At 38.3% G+C, this 15,530-nt stretch overlaps 1 protein-coding gene across 1 annotated transcript in view; it reads right to left on the bottom strand.

The window, feature by feature from the left end:
* Nucleotides 1–228: 228 nt before the first annotated feature.
* Nucleotides 229–15,530, bottom strand: part of LOC140246996 (membrane-associated tyrosine- and threonine-specific cdc2-inhibitory kinase-like) — a 17,793-nt gene continuing 2,491 nt past the window's right edge. The window contains exons 2-15 of the mRNA XM_072326300.1: nucleotides 15,152–15,299; nucleotides 13,925–14,025; nucleotides 13,183–13,265; nucleotides 12,474–12,599; nucleotides 11,769–11,844; nucleotides 10,773–10,895; nucleotides 9,486–9,577; nucleotides 8,330–8,436; nucleotides 6,710–6,855; nucleotides 4,959–5,133; nucleotides 4,671–4,788; nucleotides 2,629–2,727; nucleotides 1,651–1,858; nucleotides 229–267 (exon numbers count right to left, since the gene is read on the bottom strand). Of these exons, the coding sequence (XP_072182401.1) occupies nucleotides 235–267; nucleotides 1,651–1,858; nucleotides 2,629–2,727; nucleotides 4,671–4,788; nucleotides 4,959–5,133; nucleotides 6,710–6,855; nucleotides 8,330–8,436; nucleotides 9,486–9,577; nucleotides 10,773–10,895; nucleotides 11,769–11,844; nucleotides 12,474–12,599; nucleotides 13,183–13,265; nucleotides 13,925–14,025; nucleotides 15,152–15,299 (1,635 nt within the window). The 3' untranslated portion in view covers nucleotides 229–234. The remainder of the gene's footprint in view (nucleotides 268–1,650; nucleotides 1,859–2,628; nucleotides 2,728–4,670; nucleotides 4,789–4,958; nucleotides 5,134–6,709; nucleotides 6,856–8,329; nucleotides 8,437–9,485; nucleotides 9,578–10,772; nucleotides 10,896–11,768; nucleotides 11,845–12,473; nucleotides 12,600–13,182; nucleotides 13,266–13,924; nucleotides 14,026–15,151; nucleotides 15,300–15,530) is intronic.

The raw sequence follows: 15,530 nt of genomic DNA, 5'->3' as shown, positions 1-15,530 counted from the left end.
CTCTCTGACAGCCATCAGACAGCTCTCTGACAGCCATCAGTCAGCTCTCTGACAGCCATCAGTCAGCTCTCTGACAGCCATCAGTCAGCTCTCTGACAGCCATCAGACAGCTCTCTGACAGCCATCAGTCAGCTCTCTGACAGCCATCAGTCAGCTCTCTGACAGCCATCAGTCAGCTCTCTGACAGCCATCAGTCAGCTCTCTGACAGCCAACAGACAGCTCTCTCACAGCCATCAGTCACTCTCATCACCAAGCTGCTCAAATTCCTGTAACATGAAATGTAGACAGCAGAAAACAACATATCGATTAGTTGTGACACAAAATTGCATGTTTGATCATCACACATATTTTCTCTCAGATTGTTCCTAGAATATGCTATCATGCTACTCGAGTTTGGCATTTCTAACTTTAAGGGGACCTCTATACTAATGAAGAGTTTTGTTAATCTCGTTTTGCTTTAAAAAACACATGCCATTGAAATATCTTCAGCACGGCCATAATTTCTCTTAAAAGAGAACGTAATAAATAATATATGGAGTTCATGGATATTTACATGAATTCCATGCACAATTTTCATCTGTTTGTGCAATCACTGTAAAATGAGGAATGTTCGCGTGCATTTTAATTTCGCGAATTTCACGAGCGCCAAGATTCGCGAAATTAAAATGCACGCGAAAGTTCTTGTCTACACTTCGCAGTTCGCGACAATTTCATGCCGCAAAAAAGGTCGCCGGCTCCAATTCGCGAAAAATTCATGACGCGAATATATCATGTTTTACAGTATGTGCTACTGAGCATACATACACGCGTACATCTAATGCGTACTGGTTCTAAAGATATCAAACGCTGTGAAAAAAGTTAATGCCTTTAATATACCTTTACATGTTTCTTTTCTCAGACTTTCTTCTCTCAGACTTTCATCTGTGCACAACAGGCACAAACATGACTTAGACAGGTGTACTATTTTGACCATGTAAAATTATTGGTTTTTACTGGTAAAAACACATTAGTACATGTATTTAAGTACTAGTGTGAGACTGCTAGCAGCATATTTTGTTGCAATTTGACATGGGGATGAGCAGAATTCAAACTCAGAATTTCGAATTAAGTTTTGAAATGCACAAAGTAAAATAAACTGCCAATAGTTGAACCACTTCATTGGCTCCTGATACTAGTAAAGTTAAAAACAAACAAACAAACAAACAAACAAACAAACAAACAAACAAAAAGCAAAAAAAAACTCAAAGAGGAGTGATTTAAATGGGTATTATCCCTTAGAGTCACATCCTTTAAAGACACAGGAAACTTTGAGAACATTTTTAAGATATTTTATGTGCTATTATAATCGCCATTATTGTCATCATTTATTCATTGGCATTGATAAACGAAGACTGACCAGCAGTTAATGTTGAAATTGTGATTTTACAACAGAACGCAGCATACTACATAAAAAAAAAAAAAAAATAGTTCAACTACTACAACATGTACGCATGCTGATATATACTTTGTGTGTGTGTGTGTGTGTGTGTGTGTGTGCGAGAGAATATAGATTTACGATGTATATTATGCGAAATTGTTTATTGCTAGTAAGTTACCAATTCATATCAACAATGCCCCTAGAAGCAGTCCCTATCTGTTTTATAACTCACCAAACTGAGGCTTCTGGGTTCAATCATACTAATCTTCCTCTCAGAGTCGCTCTCCTCCGATGCGGAGCTGAAGTTGAGCTTGCTGGGGGTTCCCCTCGGGGTTCCTCTGGGGGTTCCCCTGGGGGTTCCCCCCATGATGCGGGATGCGGTGTGAGATCTGCGGGAGCTCTGGACCAAACTGACGTTGGGGCTCGGGTGCTGGTTCAGTCTGTTTCGTTGATTTAGGGTCAATATCATGGGAGAATTGTTTGACAAAAGTACAGGACCAGTCCAGGGTAAGGTCTTGGGCCTAACAATGAATTCAAACGGCTTAAATCAAGTTAAGTGAAGTCATAGTCTCTACAACAAGACATTACAAAATCCTACAAAAAACCTTTACCTACAGACAGTGAAAAAGTCTGAAAACATAGAAAAGACAATACCAGTAGATATTCAAGCACAATTTGAAGACTTTTGACCTTAAGACGTTTGAAAGGGTAATTTTAGGGATCTACCTGTTTATCATTATTAATGGGAGTAGTTAATAATTGAGTGTGTATACTGTGTATCATAACATGTTAGCATAGAGATATTTTCGCAAGTGAGGAGTTAGTCACAGTAATTTTCGCGAGATGCTGTTTTTGCGATTTACCATTGATGCCACTGTTAACTCTGCCTATCTACTGTGCATTGCCGTGGTGGTATTTTTCCTTGTTGTTAAATTCGCGGCCCAAAAGTGATACAGTGCACTCCCGTTACAACAAACATGGTTATAACGAAATTCCGGTTACAAGGAAGTAAACATTCAGACCAAAAAAAACTATCTGTTCTTTGTTATTTATTGTTTATTTGTTCGGTTATAACAAATTTCGATAGAATGAAAGAAAATTGCCGGTCCAGAGGACTTTGTTATAATGGAAGTCCACAGTACGGGAAATTCACCAAAATTAACTCTTGCGAAAATCACAGTTTTTTCCGTAGAGACGGATTCTCACTCACCTAGTGGAGGCTATCCCAGTCGATATCGGAGACGAACTTCTGGGGGTGGGGCCCCTGACACTCTTCATGTGCATGGGCGTGGCAGGTATTTGAAAACTCCTGACAGGGAGAATAATTCAGATAATATGGGGTCTTTAAATAGCAAAAGCTAGTTTCGATTTGACAAAGTTCAGATTTGTTGAGAATTTCAATGCACTTTGCAGACTATTATTACCCCAGTCAGTGGATACATTGTTTCCAGCCAGCACTAACAGTGCTCACTCTCCACTCCCCAGGGAGCATTCCAGCCAGTCGCTATTCTACAGGTGCGCACATGCCAATCGACCCCTACTACACTCATGTGATTCAAAGACGAGCGCTCTTATCAACTTGGCCGCGACACCTCCTCCATCCTTCATACCTGCCAACATTTCACGATGAAATATCTTACTCATGGATTGCAAAAATCTTATTTTATATGCAAACTGAAGTTAAAAATCTTACTTTCGGTCAAATCTTCAGAAAATACACATGAAAGGTATATCTAAATATTTTTTTAAAATCTGATTTCTCTGACAGAAAATCTGATTTTGCTATTTTTAACGTAAAAAATCTTACTGAATCTGATAAAATCTTACTAGTTGGCAAGTATGATCCTTAGAAAATGAGGGTGTCCAGAAGAAGGTTTGAATTCAAATGCCACTCTACAAATCTGTAAAGATCAAAGTATCTTCCAGCAAAAGAGAAATATCAATGCAACCATGCAAACAATAATCACTCTTCCTCTTGTCTGTACAAACAAACTATCAAAGTTTCATATTTTTGGTTCAGTACTGATAAAACTAAAACCTGCTTCTTCAAAGTAATAAATGTGACCGTGCACCACAAAACGAACAAAAAGTCGCACCCCTTGATTTTACGTGAGGACCCAAAAAAGGTGAAGCGGGTCAACTATGTCAGTATTAAGTTTTTCATATTTTCTGAAAGAACTATCCTTCTTCTACATTATTTTTAAGTTTGGGATCATAAAATGAATGGGAAAGTGCATTTTCAGCAGTTTTTCTACAACTCTTTTTTGATGAGTAGTGAGATCAGGTTATGTCTTCGAGGCCCCTTTTCATTTCTTGATAACCCTTTGCACACTCTTCACCTTCAAATCTGATAACTTTTAAAGGGATAAGACTACTGCTTTGAAAGTTGGCATAATCATGGACAGAATGTGTTAATAGAGCATGCTTAATTTCAACTTAATCTGATAATCCCTTCATTGTTGTTGCCCCAGTGGTTTACATCCAGGGTTTTTTTTTTGTCCCATTCATCACACAGCTAGCGCGGTTTGGTAAAGATTAAGAGCTTGAATAGTCAGATAGACCCTGTACTTCAGAGCCACTTTTCTCGGTTCACACTTTTCCAGAGTGTGTGTTTTCTTTTCAATATTCAGATACAATAGGTTAGGAGAGTCCATTTCAATTGAGTTATACATCATTTTAAAGCTTAGAGTCTGCTCTTTCAGAATCTGCCCTTAACTAAAAATCCATGTCTGGCGACTTTTTGTTTGTTTTGTGATGCAGGGTCACAAATGTGAAGTTATTGCATGCCTACAATTCGGTCAGCCTCGCCTTAGTCAAATCTGAAGGGACCAGAAAACATCCTTGGTTTTAGGGGAATCAACTTGCACAGTTAGATCATCATACTGATATCCATCACGGGAAGGATTTCTCCCAGTGTTTCGACTAATACACGAGGTTGAAAAATATTGACTACACCAGGCAACATTCATTCTTACGTATTGTATTCCTGAGATAGAATTTAATTAAAATCTGCATGCCAATGTGCAGCTTGTGCTGCTGTGACATCACTACCTCAACTCATTTGCACTTTGTCATACTGTGCAAGTTTCTCAATCTATGCTATATTGCTTACCAAAGAAGTACCAAAATATTCATTTGATTCTAATGTCTTTATTGGTTGTTTAACACATGGCAATACACTAACCCCATCCAAATCCACTTTGAAAATGAACAAGTGTTGAAAACAGACAAGTTGTGTGAACCCGACCTCACCTGCTCACTCTGCTTCCGCTATGTGAAACTGCATTCGGCTCTTCCTCACTAGAAAATGACAGGCTGCCAAGTGGACAACCAAGGGAACCATGAGAGATGTCACTCTCAAAAATCTCATCTGAAAGAAGAAGGGAAGTATAACAGTGAACTGTGAATGCAAGGGAATATTTTCTGCATTTGTTTTATTTAGAGGGCAACTTTTTTGAACAAAGCACTCGTAGAATTTGAGTGCATCACCAAAACAGTAGATTCCAAGCTACAGGGATGAAAATGAAAAATGCACCTTACCGTCTGAGAAACTGAGGTCCCACTCCGAGGGATGTCGGGGTCGGTCCGAGACACCATCAGCCTCCTCCAACCTCTGGTTGCCATAGCGACTACCCATGAGCGGTTTCAGTATTCTGAAGACAACACCTACGATGATGGCGAACAGCACAGATATCCACCCAAACGATTTCTTCCACTGAACACAGAAGAAAATAAAAGAAAACTAAAATTCTAAGAAAAAGAAATATCACATACAATGTTCAGTCATTGAACAGAATAAAGCATCAATTTGTAACAAAAGTTTTGCATAATCTTCATTTTTTTTTGTACACTGTAAAACACAATATTTTCACGGAATGAAATTTTGCGAATTGGGGCCAACGGCCTTCTTAGTGGCATGAAATTTTCGCGAGTTGCCTCTAACATTCACTGCATATATAGTGTAAACAAAAACTTTTGCATGCATTTTAATTTCACGAATCTTGGCTCTCGCGAATAGTGTAAACGAAAACTTTTGCATGCATTTTAATTTCACGAATCTTGGCTCTCGCGAATAGTGTAAACGAAAACTTTTGCATGCATTTTAATTTCACGAATCTTGGCTCTCGCGAAATTCGCGAAATTAAAATGCACCTGAACATTCCTCATTAAATACAGTAATTTGTTCAATATTCGTAGTCCATTCTTTGTAGGCATATCATAAAACACTTTACAACAATGGCAAACTGTCAAAGTTGCAGCTACCATAGCAATAGCCAAACAGCCAATCAAATTCCAAGCATATCAGTTGCTGCTATGGTGACTGCAATGACAGCAAGTTGCAATGATTGCTAGTCAGTTTCTTTATCCAAATTGGCCACTGCTGCTATAAATTCAGTGATTCTAAATGTTCTCAAAATATGCAATGAGTATGGTAAACTTGATGGCCACGCTCTATATTGCATTTGACATATCGTCTGTTGAGAATGGTAAAGGCGTTAAGTTGTCACTAAACCCATAGGCCCGAATTCACGAAGGTGGTACAAATGAAACCATGGTTTAAACCATGGACAAAAACCATGGAGCGCCAGGTGTCGCATGGAATATTTCGTTACAAAATCAGTCATTTCGTCGATGAAATGATTATTTTGTAACGAAATAACAACATTTTGTAACTAAATGAACATTTCGTCCACGAAATGATAATTTCATTAACGAAGCGGTCATTTTGTCGACGAAATGACCAATTTCGTAGCGAAATATTCCGTGCGACACTTGGCGCTCCATGGTTTTTGTCCATGGTTTAAACCATGGTTTCATTTGTACCACCTTCATGAATTCGGGCCATAGTGTTCGAGACAACTTAACGCCCTTCTCACTCTCAGCCGACAATATGTGCAAGTAATGAAATAATGTTTCTATAATCAGACTATATTTTCCAATAAAAAATTTGATGAACAAAAAATAACATAGAATGCCAATGGTGACCAGACCATGTATCTCAATTGACATATCATACTGGAAAAACCTCCTACCTCAATTTAGAGTATCAAAATATGCATTGTATACTATTTTGAGTTTAAAAGCCTTAAAATTGTCAGTGCAATCCCAAACAAAAATTATTTCTATATCAATTGGCATCAATATTGATGTTATTTTGCAAGAATGTTGCACAAACAAACTTTTTGTTTTCTCTGTTGAAAATTTAGTGATTTTTGAGATTAAAGGATTCCAGGGGATGATCATTATATTGTGGAAAATAACAGGCTCTCCCTTTCGAAGACAACACTCACAATTCTTTTGAGGAGTCTTTGTCTGCGTTGCCAGGCGATGGTTTGTTGGACCATTCTTGACTCCATCAAGGCAGCCAGAGTGGGACGTCTCCTGAAGTCTGGGTCCATCATGCTCTCAATGAGACTCTTAAGGGCAGGAGAAATTCCTGGTGTACGATGTAAGAGGGAGTGACAAGAAAATAATAGAATAAAAGACTTTATCAAGTTTGTTTTCTTGAAAAAAAAAATCAAAAACAAAAACAATGACAGTGATTGGGTGATATCTTTCTTTAAAATAGCCAACAAGTTTTTATTCTTTTTTTCTTTTTCATATGATGCACATTTGTATACATGTAAGGTCTGCAAGTGAGGCTACGTGGGAAGAAGCATCTAATTTCAGGATGAACATCAGCTCTATGTTAACTGATGATGAAGAAAGAAAACTGGAAACAACACAAAACTTTGAAGGTTCCACGACAACTGCAGTAAAGCAGTAAAAAAAAGTGCAATGAAATTTGACAGTTTCATGTTTTTGTGATAGGCCGGGCTATTTAGGTAGATGATACGGCCGGGGGGGGGGGGGGCTCCCAGGCCCCCCTCCAGATCTCGGCCGTCGACCACGCGATCGCGACGAAAATTGACACACACAGTGCCTATGATGTAATCTAAAGTACCATGAAGTTGATTTTTTTTTAAATTATCAGTTTTTTCGATGAAATTTGTCCGCGACATTGTTCCGAACAAGAAAATATGTTATTTATTGATTTTACTCAATAAAACCCCAAAATAATCATGCTTTTATGAAATTTGCCTGTAAACACAGTTTGCATTGAAATTGTACACAAATTCACGTTTTTGAGCAACTTTTGGTCTGACATGCACGTACATATTTATGCGCAACTTCGGAACCGCGCACCCGGGCATCGCAAATTTGGTGTCAAAAGATGCGGGAGACTCGAAAGAAAAAAGTCATGAAACGTCGCGGCGATAGCTTTTCGCGATAGCGATACATTGCGCAAAACGTCGAGGGGGGGCCTCGGAGGCCCCCCCCCGGCCTAGTTAGGGTTAATATCAGTCAAAGCTACATAGGGAAATCTGAGTGGGGGTTGAGGCCGTGTTCTGAACGTTATGATTTGTAATGGCAACGAAGCACCCATCGAACAAAATTAATCTGTGTGCAAGAGCTCTTCCATTCAAATGTTCCATTGTCCAAGCAGGGAGGCTGTGTGGTCTTAGTGTTTGTGTCACAGATTTAAAGCTCACTGCTATCGGAAGATGCAAGACATGAAGGTATTGAATTTTATTACTATCATAGGGTGTGATTATGATGATGATGATGATAATGTCAATGACAATAATAATGATAATAATAATAATAGTATTAGTAGTACTAGTAGTACATGTAGCAGCAGTAGTAGTAGTAGTAGTAATAATAATAATAATAATAATAATAATAATAATAATAATTATAATAACAATAACTTCTACAATAGTATTAACAAAAGTAAAAAGGAAAGTGAAAATACTACTACTACTACTACTACTACTACTACTACTTTCAATAATGATGGTGATGAAAGTGATGATATTTGTCGCCAGATGGATATCCCTGTTTCCCTGGGTAAAGATTATCATCCCTACCTGCTGTAAGTTGCCATGGTATCCTTCCCTTTCTCAAGTCATGCCAAGATTCTCCATTCCGTGGCAGTTCGAGATCACTGGCCAACTCCAGTATCGTGATTCCCAAACTAGTGTAATAAGAAAGAGAGATAGATAGATAAATAGATGCATATATAGATAGAAAGACAGATGGATAGATAGATAGATAGATAGATAGATAGATAGATGGATAGATGGATAGATGGATAGATGGACAGATGGATAGATAGAAAGATAGAAGGATAGATAGAAGATAGATAGACAGATAGATAGACAGATGAATAGATAGATAGATGGATAGACAGATAGATAGATAGATAGACAGATGGATAGATAGATAAATAGAAAGATAGATAGATAGATAAATAGATAAACAGAAAGAGAGAGATAAAAATAAAGAGAGAGTGAGAGAAACATAGAGAGGACAGGGAGAGGGAGACGAAATGTATAAAAAAAAAAACGCTTGAAACTTTAAAGTGAGCTTTCTCTTTAACAAAGTTCACATACACGATTCCCAGACTATTGTGACGCAAGAGAAAGAAAAATACAGAGGCAAATAGACACATTGTGAGGAAGTAAAATACAAAAAATGAATGCTCCCACCCCCTTAAAAAAACAAATCAAAAACACATAAACAAACAAACAAGATGACATTTTATATGTCGAAGTGAGATATGTGCTTGACTTTATACAGACACATTTTAAACATACATGTATATACAAATACACCTCAACTCAATACTGAATGAGTACTACAGCAGACATGGCTGCAGCATAGGACAAAAATATCAATGCAGAGGACATAAACATGGCACAATAATAATATTTAGAAAACATCAGGGCATATTTTCCAAGTTTTCAGCTGATTTAAAGTGAATGACTCTCGTGGATAGTAACAAACATGTTCAGTACATGGCTGACACTTCTCAAAGGCTTACACTGATGAAATAAGAATATGCATTCTTTACACCTACTATGTCTGATTGATCATATCAAATATTATCCAAAGAGACAGAATAATTTTCAGCAAACGACTTCAGATCTCACCCATCTCCAATCCTCCTTATCAACATAGTACATTCATCATCACTGCTTCAACCTCTCCCATCAAACTTCTCTGAGTTCGGATTCTACCCACCTGAACACATCAGCATGCTTGCCAAAGTGGCCCTGCAAGAGCTCTGGGGCGAGGTATTTGGGATCACCTTCTTGGGCATCAGTCACCTGATCCTGTCATGTGACGAGTCACATGAAGAGGGTAAAAAACAAACAAACAAACAAACAAACAAGCAAATAAATTAGAATGTAAACTATACCAATGTCAGATCAGTGTATAAAACCATCAAATCTTATAAAAGCTTGAGAAACACTTGTGTGCAGGTCTTTCAAAGTGCATTTGTAGAGGAATGTAGTGAGGTTCTGAATAAGGTACCATGGACTAAAATTCCAATTCAAACAATTTACAATTCCAATATTGCATGAGCTTCGCATGAGCTTAAATAACTCTCAAAACTAACTTTGAGGGGGAATTTTTAACCCTAAAAGGGCCGGGGGGGGGGGCGGAATCTGCCCCCCCCTCGACGTTTCGCGCTATAATTCTGTAACGCGAGAAGGCCTCGTCGCGAGGCTTCATGACTTTCTCTGTTCAAGTCTCGCGCAACTTTTGAGACCAAATTTGCAACGTCCGCGCATACTTTTGCGAAGCCACGCCCATTTTTGTAATGGAATATCGCCCCAAACGGGCACAATTTTGTGATTTTGTGTACATTTCCTATGGAAAACAGTGCTCTGTCATGAAAGTCATAAAAACCTGATTATTTTTACAATCAATCACTTTCATTGATTAATTTTGTGCTAATTACGGTAGAAAAGTGGTCAGTGGTAATTTCCAATGAAAAAACAAAGAAAAAACAAAAGTTGAAAAACAAAGAAATACATAAGAAATTCTGAAAACAATAAAATACATAAGAATTGAAATGAGTTTTGGAAGTTTTTGTGATGTACAATTGTTGAATATGCTAAAACAGATTTACAGATCAAAAATTACACTCTCAATGCTTTTAATTAGGCTAAAATATCATCTTGAGCTTAATTTGCATAAGTAATTAATTAAAATTAGAAATTGATTGCTTAAAAAATCTTATGACACAATCTTGGAGATTATGACGCGGGTCTCACGCATGCAAAATTTCATCGCGATCGCACCACCGATGGCCGAGATCTCGGGGGGGGGGGTGCGGAATCCGCCCCCCGGTCTGAGCATAGCCAAAAAAGCCCGGCCCCTTTAGGGTTAAAAAGAACTCTGATGATGGGACGTACAGCAAGCTAACTTTCTTTATGAACTTTCCATTTCACCCCCCCCCCCCCCCCCCCCCACAAGAAATCAATGTAAAACATGTAGAAGGACTGGAATTGTCCAACTCACCTCCGTAATATGCACCGACAAGCCGAAGTCGCCAAGTTTGCAAACCCCCTCGTACGAGATGAAGATATTCTCAGGCTTAATGTCCAGATGAAGAAGACCATGGTCGTGCATGTGATTCAGGCCCTGAAGGATCAGTGCCACCATGGCAATGAGCAAAACTCATTATAATACTGACAATTAGTTATGGTGGTGGCAACATCAATGAAAGCAATAGAAGTGGAAGTAGTTACTTTCAAGTGTTTAAAAACAGTGCCTTACCAATTTTGCAATCAAACTCTTCATTTGTGACACTGCACCACAAAACCAACAAAAAGTCGCCAGACAGGGATTTTTAGTTAAGTAGATTCTGAAAGAGCAGACTTTAAGCTTTGAAATGATGTACAACTCAATTCAAATGGACTCCCCTAAAATATCTAAATATTGGAAAGAACGCACACACTCTGGAAGAGTGCGAGATGAGAAAAGAGGCTTTGAAGTACAGGGTCTATTCAGGAGCTTAATCTTTACCAAACCGTGCTGGCTGTGCGATGAATGGGACAAAACACAGGATGTAAGCCACTGGAGTAACAACAATGAAGGGATTATCAGTTTAAGCTGAAATTGAGCATGCTTTATTAACACATCCTGTCCATGATTACTGCCAACTTTCACAGCAGTAGCATTGTCTTTTCAAAAGTTTATAAGAGTTGAAAGTGAGAAGAGTGCAAAGGATTTCAAGAAATGAAAAGAGGTTTCTAAGACATATACCTGATCATCTAAAATAGTCCCCCCAAAAAAGGGTTGTAGAAAAACTGATGAAAACACACTTTCCCATTCACGTTATGATCGCAAACTTACGAATAATGTAGAAGGATAGCTCTTTCAGAAAATATGAAAAAGTCAAAATTGACTTGGTTGACCTATTTCACCTTTCTTGAGTCCTCATGCAAAATCAAGGGGTGCCACTTTTTGCTGGTTTTGTGATGCACGGTCACATTTATCACTTGGAAGTCTCACCTGTATCAGATCGACTAGAAAGCTCCATAGAATACTCTCAGGTATGTTGTGATTCTGGTCTGCATACGCCTGCAAACTACAGATCAAAGATCAGGACGGACAAACAAAATAAAAGAAAGTATACCAATTACAATGATAGTCAAAATAACACCGCTATCAACATTGGCAACAGCAAAAACAATAGTAATAATCACAACAATAACGATGATAGCACAAGTAATACCATCACCACTACAACGGCTGAATATCTACATGATAAGATTACTGATCACCTGCGTGAGCAATTGATGCTTAACCCGTTCAGGATGAGTCCCGAGTATACTCAGGCAGGTGTCTATGGGAAATGTGTGTTGTGGTAAAATCAAGCCGTCCTCAATGGGTTAAAGAAGAGCTACAGCTGTCATTATCAAGATGTACATTGTATGTATGCCGATGATATATTTTTTCATTAATATGACTATGACTGCCTTTGATTTCTTTGACCACGACTCATACATAATAATTATTGTTTCATTTATTTTCATGTGCATGTTTGTGTAAAGATTTTTGTTTTTCCTAACTCACTTTTCCTACTGCGCCTTGAACACATCAGTCACGTGGAATTGGCGCATTATAAGTACCATGTATTATTATCATTATTATCATCATCATTATTATAATCTGTGTGTATTTAAACGTTGATGAACAGTGATGTGTCAAACTCACCTCATCTTGCACAGCTCGGTCTGGATGTAGAGGTGTCCTCTCTCAGCCCACGCCCGGTGAAATTCCACACAGTTCGGGTGTCTCGACAAACTCTCATGCTTCCTCACCTCCTCCAGTTTCCGTCTCCTAGCAACCACAAAAACGAAAACACATGGTGTCAATCAGACAAGGAACATTCAGTCAGAATCTCCTTCAGAGGATAGTGAAATCGAAATACATGTATATTGAGTGAATGCATCAATATCAATGGTACACATCGAAAAAGTTTGAAGAAAATCAGTCAGAAATCTATTCAAAAGTTTCCCTGATGTGTTCTACTAAGTTTTGCATATGTACAGATACTTTCTCGACCTGCTACTGGTCAGACATTTTGGCTTGTTTGTGCGGGTGAAGAGATTCTTACAACACTCTTTTCAAAATAAATAAGACAAATTAACAAGAGGCAGTACATGTACTACATGTAGTACTGAAATGTTGTCATTCAGTGATTCACCATACCCACAGAAAACAAGTAGTAAGTGTGTTCTGCTCTTGAAGTACTAAACTAGGGTGTTGTTAGCCCAAGAAATCACTATACAATTTTTGTACGTCTTGGCCCACGCAGCCTGCTAGAAAACATTGAAACCTTGAGAATCAAGGCAAGATTTGTCTTGTTTGTGTGTGTGTGTGTGTGTGTGTGTGAGTGTGTGTTTGGTTGCTCTCAACTCACTTGTCAGATTCTCCCCTGAAACGCTCCCGGGATCTCTTGACAGCGTAATATTTGCCATCTTCCCTGCTCTTTACCTGGAATACCTTTAGCATGCATCGAAAGATATAAAGAACAGACAAATAAAAAAAAAAAAAAAATTGGTAAACTTATAACACATCAAGTTATATGCATCAACTCCCAGTACGCAAACTTATGTTGCTCATTGACATTCTTTGTTGTCATACATTGAGCATTATCATTGTACAATTAACAGTGAAAAAGCTTTATCTTCTATTGAACATTATTTAGTTTAACTTGTACACATTCACATCAAAATAAAAATCAAGAATAACCTAGAATATCTGACATACATAATAATCAAATCACCATTTTCTGACTGGCATTCATTGTACACCAATTTCATGATCTGCAGAGTCTAAGCTACTACATAACAGAACAACTTGTACCACTTATTTCCAACTGACGAGTCTCGAGTATACTCGGGCAGGTGTCAAATATGGGAAATGCACATTGTAGTGAATCAGTCCATCCCCAACGGGTTAAAACTTTCTTAGATCTACTGACAGGAGTTTATAGTTATCAAGCTTTGGTATCCATTGGATTCTCATTTTGACAAAAAGTCCACAATCACCTTCTCTTGCAGCTTGTTTGAGATAATGTATAGATTCTTTCAGCAGAAGGCAGTAGTGAGATGGCATGTTTAATACAGGTCAAAATGAATACGAATACCAGAATTGCTAACCTCTCCAAAGGAGCCTGCACCTAGTCTGTCTTCAACTGTGAAACACTGATCGAAGTACAGGGCGCTACTGTGCTGGTTGTAGTGCGGGCTCGCTAAAACAGCTGTACGGGAGAGTCTAGTCAAGGAAACAAATGAAAGGATTGAATACAGTACTGTACATACAAGTACAGTATGTAGGTGCACAATAAAGGGTGAGGGATAAAACACTGAACACTTGTACTGGTCCAACGGTCTCAGACCCACCAAAATCACTGTTGGGCCAGTAAGTTTTTAGGAAATGCCAAATTTACTGGTCAGGTACAAGCATGAGTGGTGAAAAATGAAGATAACATTGTTGGGGTCAGTTAGTCAAAAAAGAAAAAGAAGAAGAAGAAAAAAAGAAGGACCAGTTACAAACTTTATAGAAAAACTGGGTATCTATTGGTCGGACGAGGACAAGTCGAAAAAAATGGGTTAGTGTACAGCCCTGGATATACTAATTGAAGAACTTCAAACAGCACAAACAAATCACTTGACAGTTGACATGCCCAGGCATATTATGAGCTAAAAACTTGTTTATAGGCAGCACACTCATTCTCATAAAATTGTGCCTTGTACATGTATCAATTGGGAAAGCCTGGGTCATGCAACAAGAAAGGGTTTTTATTTAGGAAATCTCTATTAACTGAGAATTATTGTTTCCAGATATCTGTTAGAATCAGCAACAAAAAAAAAAGAAGAAGAAGAAAAAAAAAAGCAACTCCAGCATACATAGGCTACACTGTAATTGAAGAAAACAAAACAAACCCAAAACACAACATTCGTTTCAGTTTGGCTTGGGCATCATTGCTTTGCTCCTTTCTGAACTTACATGCACATACGCTGGTACGTAGAGTCTATTGTACCTGACAGCCTTTGTATCTATTGAGGTTTCTTTCCTTGAGGTACCGGTACAATTTAAAATGCAACAAAGACATAACATTTACACTATTTTGGTGGACATGTAGAAATGCCAGATTTGTGAAGTTATGAAAACTACAATATACAAGTATTTTAGGCATGCAGAGGTATGGTGACAAAGAGCACTTATGATTTCATGTAAAACCTTACAATTCAATTCAATTTCTTCTTACTCAACATGCATGTTTCTAGGTAACATGATGGAGAACAAACATCTCCCAAATTGATAGTAAAGGGCGCTCTCTCTCTCTCATCAGCGGAATATATGGTAACAAAGCTAAAGGATACAATTCTCAGACTGCCTGAATGACACATTTCGCGGCTGGTGTTCCTCCGTCCGTGATCGGTGTGGAAAGAGTCGGCTGACAGAGGAAAGGCTCTTTCCCTGAAGACGAGGTGGCTGAGATTCCCTGGGTGTGCCACCTACATGTAGGTGCTGTGGTTGTAAGCAACGAGAAAATAACAAATCTGCAATGAAGTCTCTGGACATAAACTGTTGAGTTCTTAGAATATGGAGACAGTAAAAATACAGTCATTCAGATGTTGGATTACTTCAGATGCAGGAACATTTATTCAGGTCTTTAAGTACCGGTACACCTGTACTGCAAAGCTCAGACTCCTCTCTCCAAGAAGTCAAAATACAATCTGCCTAATCCATGCACAATCA

This window comes from Diadema setosum, chromosome 3, assembly GCF_964275005.1.
Source record: "Diadema setosum chromosome 3, eeDiaSeto1, whole genome shotgun sequence".
Taxonomy (NCBI): Eukaryota; Metazoa; Echinodermata; class Echinoidea; order Diadematoida; family Diadematidae; genus Diadema; species Diadema setosum.
This window is presented reverse-complemented; position numbering and strand designations above follow the sequence as displayed.